Raw genomic sequence first — 25,464 nt, forward strand, 5'->3', positions numbered from 1 at the left:
GGGCTGGCTCCCAGGGGCCAGAGTCCTTTCAGCTGGCCGTCTCCCCCTCTCTAAACCCAGATGGGATGCAGCACGGTCCAGAAACCTCAGGGGACCCCCCTTAGTCTGTAACGGGCCCAAGATAACCACTCCCAAGTCCAGCCATGCCACCATGCACCACTCTACAAATAACAGGCTTCTTTCCAAGAGCATGTGTGGCACTTAGATGCTTTGCTGTTTGAGCCTTGTGACAACACAGGACTCTTCTTACCTTCGTTTTTTTTAAGGGTACACACACTAAGAGAACCCAGTGACTGGGCCAGAATATCACATGGGGAGCCTACAGGAGAACCCCAATGTTGTCATGGAGGCCTCTGGAGGCCCTGGCTAGCCCTGCTAGGATTTTCAGGCTTTCACTCAAGGAAGTCGGACTATGAACTGGTTGCGCTAATATTTACACAGCTTCAGTTCAAAAACATGGACAGGACTGACAGCTACATAGTCAAACAGTGTGACAACTGGGCAAATAGATGTTTCTGGACAGTGTTGGACAGGGTACCCAGGGCTGCAGGAGCTCAGTATATGTGTGTGTGCATGTGTGTGCGCATGTGTGTGCATACGGTTTTATCTGGACTCTGCAGACTGTGGAATCTTGGTTTGCCGGGATAATCTGGAATCCAGGGCAGCTTGAGACTTAAGGAAAGAAGGGCCTGGGTAGGCAAACAGATTTTGTTTCAAGTCCCAGCTCAGTTTCGTGAGTGTATGCAAGTTACCACACCCCTCCAAGCCTGTTTCCCCTTCTGTGAAAGGGAATGATAACACTGCTTCATGGAGTGCTCTCAGAATGTGGATGTCTGAAGGCCACTGCACAGCTGGCCATCCTCAGGACTCCAGTCAAATGCCATGTTTGTCCAGGTCAGCACTCTGCTCTTCCCAGGCACCAATGACCCGCTGGATTTTCTTGCTTCCTGTTTTGTAAATTTCCTTTGAATTATGATGACATGTGGAATATCCGCCCAGTAAGCACAGGGGCAAGATGATGCACAGCCCAGATGGGCTCGAACACCACCGGAGGCCTTGGGAGAGATCTCCTGTGGAAGCGCGCGTGTGTGTGTGTGTGTGTGTGGGGGGGGGGGGGTATGTTCAAATGCTGTTGAATGTGATTTATTGTTTGTCCTCAAAAGCAAATCGTAATGAGTTTAGAGGCCATTAAGGCTCTTGAAGAATTAATTGGCATGGCCTTAGAGAATCTGGCTGCTCCCACTGCATGAGCTGCTGCAGAGAAAGTTGATGGCATTTATGGTTGAAGTATGGCATGGTGCCACCTGGACTTGCCACTATCCTGGCTGCCGTGGCTGTACCCCGAATTAGGCAAGTGTCCCTCCAAGCCCTGGCCCTGTGGCTAGTACCCTGATGCCTGCCTAGCATAGCGCCTGGCCCCATGGCAGACATAGCCATTTGTCAGTGAATGAAAGCATCCATAAATGCTGGTGTTAAGAAGTGCACACATGCTGTCTTGGGCTTGGAGGAGTGCGTTCTTCTCTGGAGAGATGTGTATGACCCAGGGGACACACAGCTTTTCACTTTCCTGTGTTCCTTTATGCACACAACAAACATTTACTGAGCACCAACTTTGTACCAGGCCCTGGGCTAGATGTAGAAGCACTGAGGTTAGTAGTGTGAAATGGTACATCACAGAGCACAGGACTTGGGGATCACACAAAACCCTGACTCCACCTCTTCCTGGCTGTGTGGCCTCAGATATGTTGCCTCCCATCTCTGAGTCTTGATTTTCTCATCCATGAAATGGAGCCAAAAGAAACCCCTGGGGAGGGGGCGGGGGATGTGCAGCTTTGCCTGGTGACCGATGCATACAGATAGATCCCCAACAAATGGTAGCTGTTATCACCATCATCATTATTACCACCTTTTCCCGTTTGTGAAATTGTTGCTGAGTTAAAATGATTCCTCACAGTTTTCTTTTTTGCTGGTTTGTGAGGTTGAAGACTGATTTCTAGAGCCTGTGTGGCTTTTTGTGAAATCTTCCTTCTTGGGGTCCCAGCTGCTCTGACTTGAATTTCTTTTTTGCCTTGTTCATAAGTACCTGCAGCTTCACTGCTCCTTGGAGGAAATGCCTATTCTTTCTGTTTTATCTCCTCGGTTTGCAGTTTCCTGACATGGTGACAGTTTGAACTTAAGGTCCCGATGGAGAACCATAGCAAGAGTCCCCTCCCTGTTTGTAAAGATGAGACACTGTGACTGCATTTGTTTTTTCCTCTTTGTTCAAAGCTCAGTAATAATAATAATTGCAACAGTTGCCATTTAGTGCTAAAGTTGCTAGAGTTAGCGTTTGGACTCCGCCTGCCTGGCTTCAGGGTCTATGTACTTCATGGCCAGGCTCTGCTTCCTCTGGGATTAAATAATCTTTGGCAAAATATGTCACCACCATGAATGGAGCCTTTTGCTTCTTGCCTATACTGCCACAACAGGTGTCTGGTATCCCCAGGTATCAGGATTCCCAACGTGTTCTCAGATGTCTCAGCCCACAAGCTGGTTGATGACCACTCACCGGGCCTTCCTGGCATCTTGTCTCTTTCCCCACAGAACCTAAGAGCTGCATCCCCAGACTCTCCGGCAGGATTCTGAGACAGTGTCCTTTGCACTTGCAGGCTCTTCAGGGTAGCGTGCTTGTGTGCTGTGCACAGCCCCAGGCCAAGACTCTGCTTGGAGCAGGGTCCTGAGGACTAAAACTGACTGTCCCCTGACTCACTGAAGGAAGGACCCATGCGAACATGACATGACAGGCTTCTGCGTGGTGAGGAAACCCAAGGCTAGGGCTTTTGAATCACTAGAGGACACACACGTGTGTGGGTGCTGAACTTGATCCCACGGGAGGGGAAAGGGATCATTAATAAACTGGAAAAATTGGAACGAGTCCCCAGCTGGGAGGAGGCCTCCTCATTCACACAAACTGGAAGGGTTCTCCCAAAATCCCCTGCTGCCCAGACCAGATCAGAGTCTGTCTGCCAACATGAATACTTTCTCCCTGATGCCATTTACAGAAGCCAGTGGTGTTTGCTTTTCTATTTCTGGCTGGGAGGGTAGGTGGTATAATCACGAAATGCATGAATACATGTAAAGCATTTAAACAGTGTCTCATAGTAACATAGCAAGGGCCCGGTAGATGTTAGTTGTAATCATTGTTGTCCTTTTTCTGGCTGCCCTTAAGCTCAAAGGTCTCCCATCCTGAGAGAGGAAGCCTTTCAGAAAGGCCTGTCCAGAACGGGCCCTGATTGGCCGTTGGTCATCCACCTCCCTAGAGCCCTGACGTCAGTCACCCATCTCATCCCATCCCTCCCTGGGCCTCTGTTTCCACATCTGTGAGAAGAATGAGCCTCTTGATCCTTGTAGTCATTTGCAGATGCAGGATGTTTAGCCCAATGGTTAGGGAGGCAGATTCTGTAGTGAGACTACCTGTAACTCTAACCCCAACTCTAACGCCAGCTCTGCTCCTCATTGTCCCTATGATCTTGGGCACCTTCCTTAGCCTTTCTGTGCCTCAGTTTCCCCATTGGTAAAAGATGGATGACAGGAGGAGGCCATGGAGTTGTTGTGAGGATTAAATGAATGAATCCATGTAAGTGCTTAAACAGTGCGTAGTCAACACCAGAAACGTGGCATCCTTTAGCTGCTATTTTAGGCCCGTGAAGTTTGACTGTGTGGAACTGGACCGTATTACTTGTTTGGGGAGATGTGTTCCTAGATGGGAATGGATTGTTTATCTTTTTGGCACACAGACAAGACCAGGGTTAAAAGAGAGGGATGCAGAGAGATAGTGGTGAGGGGAAGAAGTTAAAGGGCTAAAGGGCTGCAGGCTGTTGGTGGTATGACAGATGGCAGACACAGTAAGAAGTGACTAAGCCCATGGACTTTAGCATGTGCTTGTAGCATGCTATCCAAACAGCCCACAAAGAAGTGGATGGTTAAGGGTATTAAGAAAATTGCTTTGCCTGTGGATTGGGGAAATTGCAAAGTAAGGCAGCTTGCAGTTGGGCTGGGATGAAGATTTCTTTAGATAGGATGGGCAAATGGCCTGCACCATGTGTGAGACACCCTGAGGCGTTAGGACATCAAGGTAGAGGCCCCCAGCTCTGTGTCAGATGGAGCAGAGTTGTGGTGCCTCTGGAGCCCTCAGCTGGTGGCCTGTGCTAAGCTTCTGAGGCTTTGGGCAGGTCTGGCTTCCTGGTGGTACCTGGGGCTGCTTCTGGAGCCTAATAAGGCCCAAAGCTGCAGAGCCTGGCCTCAGGGGCAGTGGCCTCCAGTCCCTGGTTCTGCTGCTCTGTCCACTTCAGCTGGTCTGTCTGCCTGGGAGGGGAGGCAGCTTGCTGCAGTGGGCAGAGGTGCCATCTGGAGCTGGAGAAACGTGGATCCCGTTTCTGCCCCTTCCTGGATGTGTGGCCAGGGCAAGGTGGTCCCCACTGCAAGCTGCTGCCTCCTTGCCTGTCAAATGGGAACAATGGAGGGAGAGGCAGTGTGGGTAGACACAAAACAGGTGACCATGCGTGCCAGCAGGAAGGGGAAGGGGAGTCAGCTGGGTTTGGGCAAAGCCTCAACTGTTTTTGATGGGTCTTAAGTTGGCACAAGATTGAGACTGGGGCTAGAACAGGCTGCAGAATGAAAATGGTGATACTGGCATTTGGATGGCCTTTGAGCTTCACACATACCTGTCTGATTGGAACCAAGAACCTTGTGAAATCACTGGCATTATTATTTGACAGATGAGGAAACAGAGGCTAGAAAATGAAAATGACGAATTCAGGCTCTGCAGAATGTAGACCTGGTCCTCTGGTAAAAGTATGGGCCTTCTTTCCCCTCCCTGGCATTGCTGTGGAGCAGCTTGTTAGAATGCAGCCCGAGGCAGAGGCAGGGAGGAGCAGGGGGCCAAGGAGGAGCCAGAGAGACAAAACCTGCAGGCCCCAGCTGTGCGCACCCCAGTGGCAGCATTGGGTTCCCTGCACAGCCACCATGGATGGCTACAGAGGTGCACTACCGTCAGCAGAGTGGAAGGAGAATCCTTGGAAGCTCTGCCCAGTGCCTACAATCTCAAAAACATGTTCGCCAGCCCCAGGAAGTCATCTGGGCTAAGAACTATACTCAGATTCCTTGACAGGATCAGGACAACTGTGCACCCGAGATGATGGGAAAGAGGGGCTGGAGTAGCGCCAGGCGCCTAGTAGGTGTTCAGTAAATGCCAGCTGCTGTGATGACCCCTACCCACTGCACTGCTATTCTCTCCAGCCGTCATCGTTATTACCATTGCAGTGCCGCTATTCCTATGGGGTGAGGGTAGGGTGGAGAGGAAGTGTTTGGGGAAGCAGCTCTTTCCTCTGCTGCTAGGGGAGGGGGAGGTGCAGTCGCAGGAACGTGAATTCTGTGTTCCCTCTGGGCCATTGACTGTTCTCAGAGCCATCATTTAAATGAGCAGGGTTTGAGATTTTTTGTTTGTGCTTGGTAAAAATGGCAAAATGGCCCAAGAAGATAATGGGCCTTGATGTGATAGCAGAGTCTTAGCGTTATTTTTAGCTTTTTGTTATGTAAAATGTGCAACGTACAAAAGTAGAATGGTATAATGATCCCTATGTGCGGTTTTATTTCATTGCTCGAGATTAGTTTTAATCCCAGACATTTTGTTGATTTTATATCAAGGACCTGTCTCATGGTTGGCCTCATTTCTAGCCTTGGAAAAGTCATGTCACTGGGGTGGGTGCTTGGGGCAGCCACAGCGTCCCTTGAACAGCCCTTAGCTGTGTTGGCCCAACTTGGGAACTCTGAGCTTGAGCCAGTTTCCCAGCCTGGTGACCAAGTGGTGTCTGACCCATTTGGGATGCCCTGTGTCTGGAAGTGACTGGGAGAGGCTAGGCCCGTGACTCCTCCATCAGACAGGGCCTTCCTGGGTCAGGGTAGGAGAACTCGCTTCTCTTCCATCTCCCTAGGACCCCTGGAGGGCGGGGTGTGGAATGGGCTCTCAGCCTCTCTCATCGGATTGGGGGTCCCCTGGATGGTATTGTGGCTCTCAGCTTCAAGCTCCACAGGGTCTCCCTGTTGCCCTGGCTTTCTCTTTGCCAGGGGGTGTAGCCAGGCTGTGCCCCTGCCACCCTCCCAGACCTGTCAGCCCCTCATCTTGCTGGGCCCCTGGGTGGCCATTCAGCACTGGGGGTCCCTGGGCCTCTGCCCAACCCTCTTTCCTTTTCCACTTCACACAGTCTTTTCCCTCCTGGGGTTTCTGATCTGGCTCCAGCCCAGGCCCTGACATCCTGCCGCCCACCCAGCAACCCTCTCTAAGGGTCTCATGGGCACCTGTAAATCTGTAAGTTCCAAAGGACACGTATTATCTCCCTCCCCCCAAATCGGCTTCTCTTCCATGACTTCATCTGATCCTCTTGGGCGTCACTCAGAATGCCAAAGTCATCCTGGACACCTCCCATCACCTTTACTCACCTTTGTCATCATCACCCAGTGCTGTGCCACCCCACGGTGCTGGGCTTAGAGCCTGGCATGTCGCAAGTGCTGACACATTTCAGCCACTGTCCTCAGTATGAATGTGTTTGCTACCCTATCTCCTAGCACAGTGCTTGGTACATAGAGCGCCCCCAACCCAGCTTAGTTAAAAAGCCAAGACAAGCCAAAGTCACACCCTAGGCATGGCCACATCCCAGCCAGGCACCCCTCGTGCTCCCCAGGTATGGGTGCTAGTGTGGAATCAGATGGTCTGTGTTCCTTCAGACCTCTTCCTCTTTGGCCAGCTCACCTCCCTCTAGCCCCCGTGGCACCATGCAGTGCAGTGAAGTGATAACAGTCCTAAATCGTGACAATGGCAGCAGCTACTCTCTGCTTTTCCTGGGTGACAGGCCGCAGGCTGAGGATTTTGTGTGTGTTATTATATGGCTCTCACAGCAGCCCTGCTGGGTGGCCAATACTCCTATTTTATGACTGAGAAACAGACACAGAGAGGCCAAGTCATTTGCCCAGGGCCACACAGCTCCTGCCTGCTGGGTACCAGACAGTTGCCAGGGAAGAGCTCTGTGTGCCAATGTTGTAGGTGGGGGAGGTTGAGGGGGATAGTGTTTCCTACCCGCAGCCTTCATTTGTCCCCAAGACCCTTTCTGTGTCCCTGTGCTGGGTGCTGTTGGCAGATCGCTGACTTGCTGTGGGGCCTGGCAGCTGCTGTGCTGCAAGTCTGGGCAGCACCTGCACCAGGTCCTGCAAGGGCAGAGGGAGTTCGATGGGTAGATAGGGTGGTGGGCTGGCCCCGCAGAGGGAAGAACATGACAGGCAGGGAGGTGGCACAGGGCCTCAGCCAGCCTCACCCCTCCTCACTTTCTGTGTGAGTCACGTGGCCTTGGGTAAATTACATCAACTCTCTGTGCCTTAGTTTCTTCATCCACAAAATGGGAAGATGATATAGTACCTACTTCAAAAGGTTGCTGTTTACAACACCAAGTGTGGAGCCAAATGTAGACTGTGGACCCTGGTGATGATGATGTGTCACTGTAGTTCATGGACTGTAAAAATGTGCCACTCTAGTGTGGATGTTGATAGTGGCTGTGCCTGCGTTGGGGCGGTGGGTACATGGGAACGCCATACTTTCCTTTCAGTTTTGCTATGCACCTAAAAGAGACCAAGATTGTCTGGGCCAAGATGGCCACACCACAGGCCCTGGCTGGCAGGGCAGGCCATGAGGAAGGCCTTCTGCACGATGGGCATCTGTCTCCTCCTCTCTGTCCACACCCTGTCCAGAGCCAGCCTCCCCAGCCTGTGCCTCCAGCCTGGCTCTCTTGGGGTGTCCCTCGGGCCCAGCCTAGCTCTGTGTGCTGGAGCCTGCCACAGAGAACTGCTTTATTTAAATCCATTTGGTGCGTATGGAAATAACTAGAGGCCTCTGTATTTAATTTGGCTCAGCCGGGAAGATTTTTGGCTCTGTGCGTGTGTATATTCTGAAAAATCTTTCCGACTGAGCCCAGGGGTTGGAAGCTTCTGGTCATCTCCGTGCACTCAGAACCAACAAGAACCACCCTTCTTCAGACGCTAGCCAGGGTCAAGCGTCTGGCAAAGGGAAGGCTATAGGAATGGTTAATGAAGAAAGTAAAGGAAGAAGGGAAGAAGGTGAGGCCATGCAGATGAGGTCATGGCAAGGGAAGCAGTCTTGTAAACTTTGTGTCTTAAGACCAGGTAAGCTGTGGCAGAGTGGAAGGAAGGAGGCCTTTGGAAGCATAAAGCCCTCTATGCAGGCACAGAGATGGACGTATCTCGTTTCCTCATCCCGCAGAGCTTAATTTGGCGCTGGGCTGGGGAACACTTCTCCTGATGTCCCTCTTTCTGACCTGGACAAGCCCAGCCAAGACTTGAGTTGAGGGGGTTGAGGCTTTCCTCTCTGGCTGACGGCACAGAGCAGAAACAGCTCCACGTGGGATTTACAGTTGGCAAAGTGTGTCTTCCCTTGATCCCACGCTCCCGTTGGGCAAGCAGAGCAGGAGTGATGCCTGTTGTGAAGATGAGACAACAGAAGCCCAGAGAGTGGAGGGCACTTGCCTGGGGCCACTTAGCCTGGAAGTAGGGGAGCTATAGAGAGACCTGGTCTCTCTACCGATTGCACGTAGAGCTCCCCTCACACTCCCCAGGGATGCTTCTGGAGCCATTGGGCATTCCTCCAAACTCAGGTTGGCATTCTCACAGGTGGACGGAGGGGGCTGCCGAGGGTGGAGACAGCTTGAATTTGAACCTCAGGACATCCTCTTAGAATCCAGTTTTGGAATAAACACCAGGTATCAGATGGCTTTGAAAATTATATTCTAACTCTATGAAACTTAGGAACGAGGGCGTCTGGTGAATTGAGGCTTGGTGGTTATGATGACCATGGGGTTGTGGATTGTGGTCACTGTGACGATATTAATTTGCTAGAGCCTTGTAAAAACCACATACTCACAGGACCCAGTGGAGCAGAAGGCCTTGGTGTTCCCACCAGCCATGCACAGCTGTGGGAGTTCTTGAACCCTGCCTCTCGGGAATTGGTGTTCTAAATTAGGTTTCTTGGGAACAACTAGTCCCAGACTGTAGATCCTAGTTCTGTTCTTTGTGTTGGGCCTTGAATTTTGGTCCTGTGTAAGCATCATAGACAAACATAGGTGCCGTCAATAGGCAGGAAGAGAAGGGGTGGCCCAGCTGTGGGTGGGCAATAAGGAGTGGTGGGGACTGTGGCAGTGGTGGGGACTTTGGTGGTGACGGAACATGTGCTGTCTGATGGATGCGGCTGCCACCTCGCTTTGTCTGACTCTTATCAAGTGGAAATATGGGCCCAGGGTGGTCAGGTCCCCAAGATGAGTCAGAAACTTAGATTTTCTTATAAAATCTCAAGATGCTGAAATGTTAGTGATTCGTTCTAGTTTTTGAAACACTGTTTGGGCCACAGAGAGCATGTTTTGTGGACCAAGTTGGGCCAGGGGCTGCCAGTCTGTATTGGAGACCTCATGAACCCCCCACACAGAATCTGTCTTCCAGAGAGCTCTGTGCCGTCCCAGGTCTCCTTATGAGGAGCAGCTGGGCAGGTGCCAGGTCTCCTGACCAACTCTTCCAGGGGCAAGGCCGAGGGTCCCTGAGGGGTAGGCCTCATCCTCACCTTGGCCCTGGCCCAGGTGGCGCTCGGGAGAATAAAGGGCTTTGCCCAGCCCCTATCTTTAAAGGCTGCCTGTCCTGGAGTTGGCTGCAGGGTTGGCGTTAGGGGTTGACTTTTCCTGTTTTAGGCCTGTTACCCTGCTTCGGTGCTCTGGTCCCCAGCATGTGGGGTGAGATCCTCAGGCAGATTGGGGCCCCTCTGTGGCACTGATAGTGATGCCTGTTGTGGTGACACCTCACCAGGCAGAGGCCCTGGCTGGGGTTGATTGCAGGGTGTTGGCATTGGCCCCCCATCCAGAGCCTCACAACCCCCCTGCCAGCTGGCTCTCGGCCCAAGTGAAAGTGTAGGTTGCCAGCCTGTGGAGCCAGTCTGCCCCCTGCTTCCTTTCTGAGGCCCTGCCAGTGCCCGGCCCAGCCTGGCAGGCCTCCTGGGACTGTGGGAGGGTGGGGTAGGCACAGGGCAGAAGCAACACTCAGAGAGCTGAGCCCAGGGCATCCTCAAGGGGTGGGACTGATCTTGGTATTTCAAGTTCCTTGGTGACTTGAGGCCTGCGGGACAGTGTTCTCAGCGCAGTGAGCGTGTGTCTGTATGGTGGAGAAACTCATGGTTTCCATAGTCGTTTGGTGTCTCCACAACCCAGCTGCAGAGCAAAGGAGGGCTGTGGACACAGCTCCAGAATCACGGGGCTCTGCCAGGCTGGGCTGCGCATCAGCTGTGTGACTGTTGAGCCCCTGTCCTCTCCAGGCTTCGGTGCCCCCACCTGTAAATGAGAGAGCAGCAGCCCTGCCGTTGTTCTGTGGAGTTGTGGGAGAAGGAGAAGACAGCCAGCCAGCCGCGCCTTGGCACTGGGGACCCATTCTGCCCTGCTCTGTTTCTTTCCATCCTGACCGCGGGGCATCCTGTCCTGACCCCTCTGTGTTAGGAGTGCTGGCATCTACTCCCAGGGTTGTGCAGGTCCCCAAGTCACTAGCAGCATCATTCATTCATTGAGCACATTCAGACTGAGCACCTGCTGTGTGCCCAGCTCTATTTAGGCACTGTGGAAACTTCAGTGAGGAAAACAGACAGACACTGCCCTTCCGGAGCTGACCTCCTCAAGGGGAGAGACAGAAATAAGAAAGCAGGATAAAAGATGGAGTCAGGTATGGAGTCATGCTGTGAGGAAACCTAACTTGCTGTGATAGACAGCGGAGATCTGGGGAGATGGCCCCTGCAAATCCCTCTTTTCCTTCCCTCCTGCTGAGGGGAACCCCTCTCCCCCATGTTTGCCATGCAGCCCCCATCAGACGCCCTGTGCTGCCATCCATGTGCCCCAGGGCCTCTCCCAGCCCTGGGCTCCACGCTGCCATTGATCTACAGCCACCAAGGCTCTCGGGCTCTTTCCCATGCGGGCCCCTGAAGCTGTGAGGGGGCAGGGAGATCTGATTCCAGGTTCTAGGGGTTGCCCTCTCATCCCCAGCCTGTCTCCTGGAACCTGCATTCTCATCTCCAAAACCCACTCAGGTTCCTGGGCTGTTTGAGTGAGAGGGCCTCACAGCAGCCATGGAGGGTGGCCTGGCCCCTGCAGGCTGACGGTACTCTTTATGTTTGGGAGTGAGGCCTGGGCTGGGGAGGCTGGAGCCACCACCTGCCTGGGGCTGGAAAGACTGTCTTTGACAGGACAAGGGCTGCCTTGGCTGTGTGGCCCTGGGTTCACAGGACATGGAGACCTTTCTTTCTGTCCCCCCAGCCTGGCTACGCACTGATGAGAACAAGCCCTGTCTGAGGACCGGAGGTCTCCTGAAATAATTACCCTCTAATTAGGCATGGCATTAGCTGTTGGTGGGGCTTCCTGGAACACTCTCACTGACTCCACTGTGATGCTGTGAAGGGGCGGCCTTGCCCCCACTGTGCAGGTAGGAAACCAAGGCTCAGAGAAGTTGGGGTTCCAACTCAAGTGTTGGACTCTAGCCCATAATGTTACTGTCACTCCTGTCATGACAACATTAGGGTGGTAGGTGCCTGATGGAGCTGCACAGAGCACTCAGGACCAGAGGGCAGGGGCAGTGCGAAAAACTGCATCTTCCTTTGTGTGGTTGGGTGGCCTGAGAAGCCCCCTGTACCCTGACTGCTGCCCGACTCCTCTTGCCTTCTGCCCATCTCGCCAGCAGCTGCTGACACATAGGGAGATGCTGAATGTTGGATCAGTCAGCAAAGCTCTAAAAATAGCCTCCCGCTTTGAAAAGTTCATTGTTCGAGTCCTATATTTTTCTACATATATAAAAGCCACTTCTGGAGGTCTGGGTGCCAGTCGTTAAAGATAGTGCTGCAGTGTGAGGCGGAGCTGGGCTGGGCCTTATCAGGGCCTCAGCAGGGCAGGCCTGAGGCCAGGGTTGGGGGATGTCAGTGAGGCCAGTCTCCACCCAGGCCCCTCTTCTCTGGAGGCAACCGGACAATCAGCCTCAGTGTCCCCCGCGGATGGAGGCCGGGCTGCCCCGGCAGTTCCAGGCTCTGAGGGGCCATTGGACAGGTCTGTCTATGGCGCACGGAGACCGAGAGGCATGGAGACAGTGCTGTGGGTGTGCTCCCTGCAGCCAGGCACAGGGTGGGAGGCATTCTCTGTTTCCCCCTGGCTTGCTCAATTGAGACCTAGCTTCCTGAAACTGTCCCTGGCTGAGCCCCACCTTGCTGGGGGGATGAAGGATCAGGCCCTATCAGCAGCTGACTGGCCTCCCACCCTGCCCCTCAGAGAACAGTGAGGCCCCAGAGGAGGGTTTCTGTCTCTGGTGGTGTGCCCACCCACCAGCCCGACCTCTTCCTCCGGCCAGGGTCGCTGCCTGTCACCATTCAGATATGCTCAGGTCTCTTCCAGCTCAAACCACATGCCTTCTTGGAGTCCTCATCCCTCTTCTGCCACCTCCCCATCTTCTCCTCTTCCTTCTCAGCCACATCCCTGCAGTTATCTTCAGAGACCTGGATGGAGTGAGGAAGGGAGCCAGGCAGACTAGGGGAAGGCTGCTCTGAGCAGTGGGAACAGCACCTGCACAGGTCTTGGGGTGGGAGCGTGCCAGAGCGGAGAGGAACAGCCAGGAGGCCAGGGGGCTGGGCTGGAGTGGCCAGGGGGTTCAGAGGAGGGTGGCAGGAGGAATGGCTGGGTCCTTCAGAGTCTCCTGGGTCAATGTGAGGACTTGGGCTCTAAATCCCACCAAGTGAGAGGAGAATGTGTTCAGGGTTGTGTTTTAACAGGACCCCAGTTGCTGGGTGGACAGGGGTGGGGTGGGGTGGCATGTGAGGCTAGAAGAGCCTGGAGAGGCCATGGCAGTCACACAGGGAAAAGATGAGGGCCACACAGGCTGGCAGATGCGGGCTCTGTGTTGAAGGTGGAGCAGCCCGATGTGCTGACAGATGGGGAGGAGAGTCTGAGAAAGAGTTGCCAAGAGTGACGCTCAGTGAGCAGCTCCAAGGACCCCAACCGCACCCCGCTAAGATGGGAAGGCTGTGGGGAGCTGGCCTGGTGTGGGGAGCTCAGTTCGGAGCCTGAGGTTGGGCTGCCTACTAGGGCTCAAAGGGGCAGTGCCTGGGCAGCGGGATGTCCGGTTTCTTGGGTTCCTCTGCAATTCCTGGATATCCTCATTTCTCCAAACCTGGGAACTGGGTAAATGCAGAAACCGTCCTGACCCCTACCTTCTCCCGCCACGCCCTGTAGGGGTGACTTCTGGATTGTCCCATTTTAGATATGGTGCTCCTGGTTAGCCAGCGGAAGTCACATGGGATGTTTAGGTGGCCGTCACTTGGTGCCAGTGCTTCCTGCAGACTCTCGATCTAAATCTTTCCATGTGAGGGTTCCATCTCCACCAGCCCCTCCGTCCCAGACCTTGGCAGCATCTGGAGGCTCTGAGCACGGGACTCAACATCTGTGCCCATTACGTGTGCTCCTCCAGGGCTCACTCGTTCCCTCTCTGTCCACCCTCCCTAGGTTTCTACTGGGGGTGCTGCGACCTCACCCCTCCTGCTCACCACCAGGTCATGTTCATCCGAACCCTGCCTGCCAGGGGAGGCGACCAGCATTGCTGGGCCTCATCTAGGAGGTCCTCACCTACTGCTCCCTAGGAAGGACCTCAGGAGTCCATAAGTCCTTTTGGTCAGCAGCCAGGCATCATTCTCATAGAACTGCTTGCCAGGCTGTAAGGCTTTAGGCATCGGTGGGGATGCTGCCTCCCCTCAAGACCAGAGAAGGGGGGATGGCTGACTGGCACTAGAACAGCCTCCCCTGGGAAAGCCCTCACTGTTCCTGTCTTGCTGGCTACACCAGCTCTGTGTCTCTTCTTTTATTCTAATTTTTTTTTTTTTTTTTTTTTTTTTTTTGAGATAGAGGTTCACTCTGTTGCCCAGCTGGAGTACACTCCGAGTTTCACTCTGTTGCCCAGTGGTGCAGTCTCAGCTCACTGCAACCTCCGCCTCCCGGGTTTAAGCAATTCTCGTGCCTTAGCCTCCCGAGTAGCTAGGATTACATGCTTGCACCACCACACCCAGCTATTTTTTGTATTTTTAGTAGAGACAGAGTTTAACCATGTTGGCCAGGCCAGTCTGGAACACCTGGGCTCAAGTGATCCATCCTCCTCGGCCTCCTAAAGTACTGGGATTACAGGCGTTAGCCACCATGCCCAGCCCTTTTATTATAATTTTTTAAAAGTTTTTTAGAGGCAGGGTCTTGTTCTGTGGCCCAGGCTAGAGTACAGTCATGTCATCATAGCTAACTGCAGCCTTGAACTCCTTGTGCTCAAGGGATCATCCTGTCCCAGCCTCCTGAGTAGCCAGGACTACAGGCACGAGACACTGCTCCCAGCTATTTAAAAAATTTTTTTGGCCAGGCACGGTGGCTCACGTCTGTAATCTCAGCATTTTGGGAGGCCAAGGCAGGCGGATCACGAGGTCAGGAGATTGAGACCATCCTGGTGAACACTATGAAACCCCGTCTCTACTAAAAATACAAAAAAAAATTAGCCAGGCGTGGTGGTGGGTGCCTGTAGTCCCAGCTACTTGGGAGGCTGAGGCAGGAGAATGGCATGAACCCCGGGGGCGGAGCTTGCAGTGAGCTGAGATCGTGCCACTGCACTCCAGCCTGGGCAACAGAGCGAGACTCCATCTCAAAAAAAAAAGAAATTTGTAGAGATGGAGTCTCATTATGTTACCCAGGCTGGTCTTCAACTCCTGGCCTCAAGTGATGCTCCTGCCCTGGCCTCCCAAAGTACCGGGACTATAGACACTTGCCATCATGCCCAGCTAATATTTAAAAAAAAATGCTTTTGGAGACAGGGTCTTGCTACGTTTCTCAAACTGATCTCAAACTCCTGGCCTCAAGCAGTGTCCCACCTCGGCCTCCCAAAGTGCTAGGATTTCAGGCGTGAGCCACCGCAGCTGGCCAACTTTATGTCCCTTCTTTACACACTTAGTTTTCCTTTGAGGTCCATTTCTTTGTATCCTTGCATTCTGCTCCTTGGGGCCAGGCTAGCTCTTGGGGACTACCTCCAGTCCCGACAACATTCCAGAGTGGGAAGGACTAGAAAAATGACATGGATTTGAATCTTGGCTCTGCTCTGTGGTCTGCAGTCCTGGGCAAGGATCACAGTGGGCCCTTTCTGAGCCTCCGTTTTCTCATCTAGAGAATGGGAAGAGCAGTGCTTTCTTGACGGGCTTGTTGCAGGGGTGAAATCTATGTATTTAGCTTGTGCTGGGCTTCCCCGTCACATAGTGACGTAGTGGGTGAGCATATGTGTGGGTGACCCACCCCTAGCCACATCAGCCCAGAAAGACTGATTTTGCCAGACCCTGCTTGAACACCTGCACTAGCCCTTAAAGCAGCCCCTTCTTAAATTGCTGAACTGTTCAAAACTGCTAGCTGTCTGAAGCTCCTGCCCCTGACGTCACAAACCTGCCTGTTCTCTCTGCACCAGGACCACCCTGCAGAGACCTGGCAGGGATGGCGGCTGCCCCTCTCCAGCTGTGCCGTCCCCGCTCTTGCTCAAGAGGATGTGCCCCCACCTACCCCCCAGACCCTGCCTGGCTGTGTCCCATCCCTTCCCAAGACGGGGGCATAGAGGTGAAGATAGCCCGGTGCAGAACAAGACCACCCCCTTCCTTCCTCTGGGTGACTAACCTTGGTTAATGTGGCCTAGGCAGAGAAGAGCCACAGAAAGCCCCAAGAGGGAGCTTGTGAGGGCTGGAAATGAATTGTGCCTGCCCAGTCTAGGCTCCCTTTCTGGAAATCAGAAACCCTGAAAGCAGAGTGTAGGGGAAGCCACGAGGCCTGGAGGCGTGATGCGCATATGTACTTCAGGAGGCTGTTTTGCTCTGGCCTGTGCAGACTGCCAGGAGTCTGGCCTGAGGCTGCTGGCATGGACATTTAACCACAGACAGGCTTTGAAGATTGCCTGCTTCCTTTAGCATGGGGCCCGGCCCACTCTGAAGAGGGTGGCTTTGCCGTGTGATGTGGCCACCCTCTGGCCACACGTGGCTAGGCTTATTTCTCTGATTTATCTCATAACTGTGCACAACCCCAGGACCCCTAAGCACTGGACCCAGCCCTGTCCAAGCTGCCAGCAGCATGCTTTCCCCCTGAGCAGCTGGGCAGGAGAGGCATGGTGTGGGGTCAGGTCCCACACAACTCTGTCTTATACTCACTACCTTGACTTGGTGACTCAACTCTTCCATCCCTGAGTTTGTCATCTGCAGAAGGGAGCAGTCCTAGCTACCTCCCAGCGATGGTGGTTGAGTTACAGGTCATGTATTTTAAACACACCCACCACGGCATCTCGTACCTGGCAGGTTTGTGGAGAAGTTGCTGCTGTATAATTCAGACCTGTGTATATCTGTGTCTGCGTATGTATATGTGTATATATACATGTGTGTATGCTCCCTCTGTAAGAAGTTGCATAAGCACAATGGGCAAGTGTTTGGGCTCCCTGACCAGGCTGCCCATATGCCCTTGGGGATGGGTGCCACCTCTCCGTGCCTGCAGGGTATTGAGAGCACTGAATGGGTTCCATATACAGCTTAGAACATCACTAGCCTTGTAGACATTCGCCGTTACTACCATTGTCGTTGTCGATATTGGGGGTGAACAGTGGGTCACTGCTTTCATCTTGTATCCTCACTGGTGCCCAGAACCTCCCCTGGCTAATATTTTTCTCGAGAAAAGTCATTCATTACTTCATAGGCCATAATTAGAGACATCCGTAGCTGAGAAGCCACAGCCCTTCTGCCCTGACTCACTCCCCGGTGAGTCGGGATGTGGCATCTAACAGGTCTGGGCTGAGGGGCTGGGGTTGGACTGTCTGCCTGTCACCCATCCCCATGAGCTCCCCAGTCCAAGGAACAGGCCAGTGAAGGGTGTCTGGGTCCAGGTCTCCCTCCACCCTGGGGTCAGGCTCTCCAGCCTGGAGGTGAGTGTCTCACAGAGAGGGTCCCAGCAGCAGGCAGGGTGCAGGGCAGGTGACCCTGGCTTGGGGCACTAGGCTTGTCTGCCCTTCTTGCCTCCAGCTGCTGGGACTTGTAGATTGGAGGATAATCCGAGACAGCCATTGAAATGTGCTTTTTATGAGCCAAGCACTTTCTTAAGGACCTCACTATATCAGTTCCACCAAGTCTCCACAGTCCTGTGAAGTAGATACACTAATTACCCCCATTTTAGAGGGGAACCTGAGGCACAACATTAATTCCCCCTGTGGTCACACAGCTGGTAAGCAGTAGAGCTAGAATTTCACCCAGGAGCCTGCTTAGCCCCTTGCTTGGCAGAAAGGCCAGGTAGGGCGGGGCAGCAGGAGGAAACTTCAAGTTGTGTTCTCTGTTCCTTCAAGGTGTCCATTGCAATACTGTCCTGTAGGGATCTAGCGCCTCACCCAGCCATGTCCCCACATAAAACACGACATACCACTTCCATCACAGGAAAATTGGAAAACTGGAGAAGGGAGAAGAGCTTGGCAACCTTTCAGTGACCAAAGCTTGGAGTCCCCGGGCTGGGAGAGGAGGGCTGGCTGTGCCTAAGCCCACGACGGGCTCTGGGGCAGAGTGTGGATGCATCCACATGCAGCTCCAGGCCCTTACGTGCTCTCTGGCCCTGTCCTCGGCCTGTCCCACCACTGGGGGCCCATCCTGGACATACAGAACTCATCTCATGGGAAGGAGCAGGCCTCCTGCTCCTGGCCATTCCCGTCTTTGCTGGAGGCCAGGGCTTTGGGGGATGCTTGGGCAGTTGTCTCCCACCCTCACAGAACAAGACTCCCCCATGGTGCAGATGGACTGCACACGAGATCAGGTGATCCCCGGGGTGGGGAAGAGTGTGTGGGGTGAGGGTGGCCATGTGGAGGAAGTGGGGTTAAGCTGAGACCTCGGTGTAAAGATGGCAGACTCAGACAGGTCATATGGCACTGGGATAGAGGCTTCCAGCCAGGATTGGAGTCCCTTGTACCACCTCTCTGACGGGTGTCTGACCTGCCGCAGCTTGCACACCTCCAGTGACAGAGAACTCACTACCTCCTAAGCAGCCCTAACCACATGAGAGTGTACTTCATCAGGTCGGGTATTGGCAGTCATAGTTCTGACTGCAGGAGGAATCTCTAGCCTCGGCTTGTCAGCCTGTCAGAGGCTTGATGATGGAGATCACATCATCTCCCCAAGGCTGCTTTCCTCCCGGCTGCACAGCCCCAGCTCTTGATAGGAGCATACTGTTATACTGCTTCCTGGCATACCGTTATTTGGCCTTGGCAAATAGCATCTCACATGCTAGCTGGGATCAGTTGTATGGAGTGCTGTGTTGGAAGGAGGCTGAGGCTTCATCCAAGCTCTTTAGGAGGGAGTCTGTGATCAATTAGCAATGTCTGCCGCGGAGGAGTGGGTAGGGCATGCACGTGTCCCAGGTCTGCTGTCCCTGCCCTCAGGCTCTGGACTGTCTGTGCAGCCCCCAGACACTGTCTTCTGCTGTGTCTGAGAACTGTGGCAGGCAGCAGGGCTATTTTTGCTCCTGGCTTTTTATTCATGTTAGTGACCGGCTTCTCGGCCACATCATGACATCAGCTCACATTCATCTTATAGTCCACAAAAAATCCCCAAGTCTTTTTCATAAGAACAGCTATCAAACTAGATCTTTCCCCCATCTTGATGTTATTTCCAGTGTGTGGATACAGAATTAATTTCAATCATCCCCTTGTCGATGCTCATTTAGGTTATTTCCAGATGTTTATAATCAGAAACAACACTGCTGTGGACATCCTCATATGTACTGCTGCACACATTGGTCTTATTTCCTTTGCACAAATCTATGGAAAAGGGCTGGGCAGCAGCCACCTAACTCTCATAGAATGTTCCAGAGACTCTGAACTGCCAGGAATATCAGGGACTTGGAACAGGTGCCTCGGCCCATTCCTTGGTCTGCATGTAGCCCAGGTGTCTGAGAGAGATAATAAATTCAGGGGTGCAGTTAAGGACTCACACTGGTGTGTTCACCACTCCTGTTCAATGGGCTGGGTTTGTGGGAGAAGCATCCCCAAGGCAGCTAAAGTGGGTGGTGAGATGTCGAGTAGCTGAGTTCAGGAGGTCGGAGCAGGGATATTGGAGCCAGTCTGGCTGTTCTCTAATCCAGAAGTCCCACCTAGAGACTCATGTATGCTGGTAAAATGTGACCGTCACTTTACAGCCAAGCTCTGTCACTAGGGCATCTGTGTTTCTGCCCTAGAAAGGGAAAGGTTGACATAGGATAGTTCTTCCTGCCCCAGGAAGAAACTGGGTAGAGCTGAGTCCTAATCAGGAAGGTGGGGCTGAGAGCCCAGAGTGTTGCTATAGAGCAAAACATCTTCACGAGTTCAGCCAGAAAATAGTCAAGCACCCACATCATTTAAGTTCGATAACTTCCTGTACTGATTTATACTCCTAGCAGCAGAGTCCTAGAGTGCCCATGGCTGCATGTACTTGTCAATACTGGGCATTTTCACTTAAATTATCTTTTTGTTTATCAGTTCAGATAAACTCAGAAAAGCCTCTTTTTTAGGGTCTAATACTGCACTGCACAGTTGCTGATTGGGGCCATCAAGAGGTGATGTCCTCTGGCTCAAAGTGGGTTCATAGCTATGTGGAAAATTCCATGCTGTGCTCACTTTTGTCCACGTTTGCTGAAGAACCCTGTGGTGCCACACTGGTTGCAGTAGGGTGGCCCAGCCATTTCTTTCTTTTGGGATGGTTTGAAGTTGGGTTTGATTTTTTTTTGGAGTGTGGAAGGGCTGCCACATTGCACAAGCTGATGCTATTCAATAGACTCGACAGGACCCGGTGACAGATTGAATGGGGGAGTTTGAGTCAGGGGAGGGACTAAACTGATGACCCCCAGGACCCTGGCTCTGGGATGGAAGGGAAGACTATGGGTGACTGTCAGACCTTCCCTTCCTGGAGAGGGAGGCACGGCCTCTCCCAAGCATGTTCTGGACCTGCTGACCCAGGGCAGCCAGGAACCCAGGAGTGCCCAGAGCGGAATCCTGGGCTGCCACAGGCCCAGAAAGTCTTGCCCAGGCCACCACCATTGCAAACCTATCCTCAAAGATACCCTGCCCCAGGGCCCAAAGCCACCCTGCGCTACCAGCGCCAGGCACTCCCATCTCCTGCCCATTCTGAGTTCAGTGGCCACCTCTGATCTCTTTCCCCAACCCCCTCTGCCCCACACCTCGGCCAACTGGGAACAAAGGCCCCTCTCAAGTTCTCAGGCAGGCCTGGGCCCTCACTCACCCCCAACCATCAGGGAAGGATGCCCTGCTCTGCTCACAGTGGTTTCAGGCCAGGTTAGAAAGGGCTTGGTGAAGGGTGGAATTCCTTCAGACTTGAGGTGAACATCGCTCTTTCATCCTGGGTCAGGGGGCAGCACAGTGAGGGTGCCACACTCCCCTCCCAGCAGCTCAGCAGCAGCACGTGTGCCACTAAGGGGCTTCCCGCTTCAGCTTCAGGGACCTGCAGGGAAACCGCCTGTCCATCTCTGTGGTTCTGGGAACTTAGGGTGATGAGATTGTTTTGAATCCTCCTCTTAGGAGTGGAGGCCCGGCTGCATCTCTTTAAGGACAAGCAGTTGTTCCCCGTCAGCCTTTTGCCTGGAAGCACAGATTTGGCCCCTGACTGAAGTGTTTCCAGTCAGGGCGTGTGTGATGTGCCCCCAGGCTGCAAAGGCAAGGTGAGACAGAGGGAGGTACACCAGCCTGGAGCAGAGGCGTGGGCTCTGGGGTCAGACAGTATGGGATGGGCTTCCTGGTGAGGCCGTCGCTCCCCTGCGACCTGAGGCTCTGGGGCCTGAAGTCTGAGATGAGGACTCATTTGCTCCTTTGTACAGTTGATTAGGTTGGTGAGTATTTATTTCGAGACCCTGCTCAAAGCTTTAGCAATAGAATGGGAGGATTTTCAGATCTGCCTGTTCTTCCCCTCGCCCCCTACCAAGGCACACACACACCAGGCCCAAAGGAGGCTGCTGTGGGTGGGGGCTGCAGGGAAGGGGGTTGGGAGACTCTCGTGATGTGGAGAATCTCGAAGGGTGGTGTTCCTCAGACGGCTGGAAGGCACTGAGTCCAGCCCACCCTGTTACTGATAGGGAAACTGGGACCTTGAAGGGAGGGGCAGCCTGCCCTGATTCTCAGTCTGATGAGGGCAGAGCCAGGCAGAGGGCCCTGGGACCCTCTCTTCATTCAGGCTCTTCCTCAGGAAGAGGCCTGTGTCATGGCCCAGCTCCTGGGGAGTGGGGTGGGCATCCCCTGCCTAACCCTGGAGGCCAGAGCCAGAAGTCTTGTCCTAATCTGCAGGCTGGAAAGCAGGTGCCGAGATCTGCAGCCCAGCCCTGGCTCAGGGCAGAATTGGCAGCAAAGGGCCGTCACTCCCTACCGCCTGGGCCACTGGCTGTGCCCTCTGCTCCAGGACGCCTGCTGGGGCCCCCACTCCAGGCTTCCCTGGAGCCGGTGACAGTCACATTCTGCACTGGGCTCTGGGGTCCTGCAGGCCTCATGAGGAGCAGCAGAGACAGAAGCAGAGCAGAGCAGGGCTGGACCCACTGCCCTGGGCTGCCGTGTGCAAGGCCTTCCCATTGGTCTGAAGGAGGCACCAGGAGGGAGGACCGCAGCTGCGTGGGGTCCATGTGCCCATCTCTCTGCTGTGCCCATCTAGTGGGACCTCCACCCCGGCCCGTGGGAGCAGAGGGTCTTTCAGGGTCCTTCTAGCCTGAGGTTGAGTGATCTGACAGGGACAGGGCATCTGGCAGGGTGACTGGACGTTGTGTTGGAAACTGTGACATAACTCTCTCCCTTCCCTGCTCGTCCTACACTGAGAAGCCACCTGCAGCGGAAACCGGCGTCTGCACACAGTGAAAAGGCTTGCGAGTTCTGAGTTGGGATGAGCTCGTCAGCCCGCCCTGCATGGCCCCACCAGGGGCACTGCTCCCGCATGGTGCTTGGAGACGTCAGAGAAATGTGTGCATGTTGCAGGGACAGAAAGTGGTGAGGCGGAGGGGAACACCGGGTCTCAGGGTCCCACCACTTGGGCTTGAACTCTGACTCACCTACTTCCTACCTGGGTCATCCTGGCACCCCCTGTAGGCCTCAGTCTCCTCACCTGGGAAAGAGGAGTTGATGATTCCTCTTTGTAGACTGCTTTTAAGATTTAGAGAAAATGTATATACGGCATTGTATGAGTTTCCAAACTCACCGTGACACACACCACACACGGGGGCCTTCGACAACAGACATTTATTGTCGCACAATTCTGGAGGCTGGAAGTCGGGGATCAGGGCGTAGGCAGGGTGGGTTCCCCCATGGCCCCTCTCCTTGGCCTGCAGGTGGTCTTCTCCTCCTCGGGTCCTCTCATGCTGCTCCCTCTGTGCGCGTCCATGGCCTCATCTCCTCTGCCTACAAAGACACCAGTCAGGCTGGATCAGGACACCCCAGTGACTTTATTTTAACGTCATCACCTCCACAAAGACGCCGTTTCCAAAACACAGTCCCGTGCTGCCGTGGGGGCCAGGGCTTCAACACACAAATGTGGAGGGCACAGTTCACTCACAGCAAACACCAGCACAAGGGCTGGCCCGGTGTAGGCATACAGTACAGAATCGCTTTTGTTAATTATTGGGACTTTTTTTTTTTTTTTTTTAGAGACGGAGTCTTGCTCTGTCGCCCAGGCTGGAGTGCAGTGGCACGATCTCAGCTCACTGCAAGCTCCACTTCCTGGGTTCACGCTATTCTCCTGCCTCAGCCTCCTGAGTAGCTGGGACTACAGGCAACCACCACCATGCCCGGCTAATTTTTTGTATTTTTTAGTAGAGACAGGGTTTCGCCGTGTTGGCCAGGATGGTCTCGATCTCCTGACCTGGTGATCTGCCCGCGTCAGCCTCCCAAAGTGCTGGGATTACAGGTGTGAGCCACCGCGCCCGGCCTTTTTTTTTTTTTTTTTTTTTTTAAGTTTAAAATCAGTGGTGTATTTAATGCAGGTGGTAGGAGAAAAGGCGACAGAACTCACTGAGTCAGTAATTGCTGAGCACCTGCTGTGTGCCAGGCACTGCTCTGGGCTCTGGGGATGATCAGCGACCCAGTGGCCAAAACTGCTGTCCTCAGGGAGCTGGCGTTTGCCTGTGAGTGACGGACAGTGAGCAAAATCAATGAGGAAGGTGTATGGGATGTCAGAGGATGGTGCGCTTCACAGAGAAACTGAACCCGAGTGGGTGGGGTGCTGAGTAGAGGGGTTTTGCAGGGTCCTGCCAGCTGCACGTGTGGACTCAACCATGGGGTGTGAGAAGAACGGGCATGGGGGCTCCTCGAGGAGCATGGTGGGGTCACGCCCCACGGCCCGGCATCGTGTTCAGATTTCCTGCTCACCAGAAGCTTCTCGCCTCTCTCTCCTCTGCAGTGTCGAGGGCGAGGCCCCCAGCAGTGAGACTGGCACGTCCCTGGACAGCCCCTCAGCCTACCCCCAGGGCCCCTTGGTGCCCAGTTCCAGCCTGAGCCCGGATCACTACGAGCACACATCAGTGGGAGCCTATGGGCTGTACTCAGGGCCACCGGGGCAACAGCAGCGCACGCGGAGGCCCAAGCTGCAGCACTCAACCTCCATCCTGCGCAAGCAGGCCGAGGAGGAGGCCATCAAGCGTTCACGCTCACTCTCCGAGAGCTATGAGCTCTCCTCGGACCTGCAGGACAAGCAGGTAGGCGAGCACAGCCCCTCAGGCCACCCATGCAAGCGCAGGGCAGCTCTGCCCGCCATGTGTGCCCCCACCAGGCATGGTGGCAGATCTGTCCCAAAGACTCGAGTTGGGGTGCATGTGGGCTAAGGCTGAGGGCTCTGCCCCAGTTCCAGCTCCACCTGTAGTTGCTCCTCAGGAGCCTCTTGCCCCAGCTGGCTCTGGCTGGCGTGTAGGAAGGACCTGGGTTGTCTGGCGTTCCTTCTGGGGACTTCCAGAGAGTCATCTTCACATGAGGCCTTTGCCATGGCCCGGGTTCCACGTCCCGCATGGCTCAGATCTGGGGGGCCATGATAGGTGTCTGAGCATAAGGCCCAATGTCATCGGGACACACTGGGTACGTGGCCAGCCACTGAGGTTCTAAAGACCCAGGAGAGGGCTGAGGGAGGGAGGTCCATTGACAGCATAAATATCTAAATATCACAAGCTCTGGAAAGAACCGCATCTGCAGCCAGCCAGGGGAGGCTGCTTGCACTACCCCTCCTGGCTCACACCTCCCTGCTCCTGTGGGAAATCCCCCCACTGAAGACTGCACCCCTCCCCCAGGGGCCTTGGCCCTTAGAGGTGGCCCAGACCCACAGTGTGCCTAGGGCTGGGCTCGAGGGAGGACAAGAGGTAGCCTCCCAGGGTTGAGCCAGGAGAGGAGAATCCTGGGGTGCAGAGGAAAGAGCGAGTCCCTGAGCGGTCCCTGGGGAGGCCAAGAGCTCTCGCTTCCAAGTCCCTCCGAGTGCATGTGCACAGTAGGTGTTTTAATAAGGATCTGAGTGAATGAACAGATGGATGAGTGAGGGGGTGAGTGAGCCAGTGCATGGACAAGCCCCTTAGCAGTTTGAGGCTTCAAGAGAACCCAGGCTCCCAGGCAGCAGCTCTGCAAGCTTGCAGGGGCAGGCTTGGGAGGGCTGTCAGACTCTCCCCAGCTCCTGGGCACTGAGCTCTAGACAGCTCCTCCAGATGCCCAGGTGGCCGCCTCTGCCCCTGCTGGCCCCAGGGCCCTGGGAAGACTGGGAGTCTTCCCAGAGTCCATGCTGCAGAAGCTTCCTGGCCTCCACTCCCACCTACACCCGTCCTGTAGCCCCGCCACCCTCTGCTTGCTCCCAGATCTTCCTGGTTACCCTTTTTCTTTAAAAACAATTTTTTTGTTTGTTTGTTTGTTTGTGTTTGCTGGGAGTATATATTCAAGTTGCTCCCCTTTTTGTCCCTTAAGGAGTAGAGTTCTGGGCCTGGTGTGCCCCAACTTCCTAAGGGAGTGGTACAGATACTGCCTCGGGTTGGGGGGGGTTATCCACTCTCTTGACAGGGAATCCCCCATCAGCCCCCTCCTCACCTGGCTGTCGGTGCTGCCTTGCAACTTAGGCTGGGCTGACACAGGGCAGAGCAGCCTCTGTTCCTTTATCTGTGATGCCCAGATCCAAAGTGGACCATGGTTTATAGTAAGAGATGTCTGCAGCAGAGCCATTTAAACAGAAAGGAAAAAGGTTGGGACTTAATAGAGGCCTTTGAAGAGAATTATATGCTTACTGTGGGCCTAATAGGACTGCAGCTATTCATTTTCATTCCATGCATATTATCTGAACGCCCACTATGCACC

The 25,464-nt window shown here is 54.1% G+C and overlaps 1 protein-coding gene across 27 annotated transcripts in view; it reads left to right on the forward strand.

Annotated features, from left to right (window-relative positions):
- IQSEC1 (IQ motif and Sec7 domain ArfGEF 1) overlaps window positions 1–25,464 on the forward strand; it is a 401,591-nt gene that overhangs the window by 333,544 nt on the left and 42,583 nt on the right. For 25 of the 27 annotated variants that reach the window (XM_055259256.2, XM_055259257.2, XM_055259263.2 and 22 more), the window contains one exon: window positions 23,546–23,840. In XM_055259256.2, the coding sequence (XP_055115231.2) occupies window positions 23,546–23,840 (295 nt within the window). Of the gene's footprint in view, window positions 1–20,699; window positions 21,003–21,975; window positions 22,141–23,545; window positions 23,841–25,464 lie in introns of those variants that run through there. The other 2 variants (XM_063630281.1, XM_063630286.1) reach the window with 2 other exon arrangements.

The sequence above is a fragment of the Symphalangus syndactylus genome, chromosome 21 (genome assembly GCF_028878055.3).
Source record: "Symphalangus syndactylus isolate Jambi chromosome 21, NHGRI_mSymSyn1-v2.1_pri, whole genome shotgun sequence".
Classification (NCBI taxonomy): domain Eukaryota; kingdom Metazoa; phylum Chordata; class Mammalia; order Primates; family Hylobatidae; genus Symphalangus; species Symphalangus syndactylus.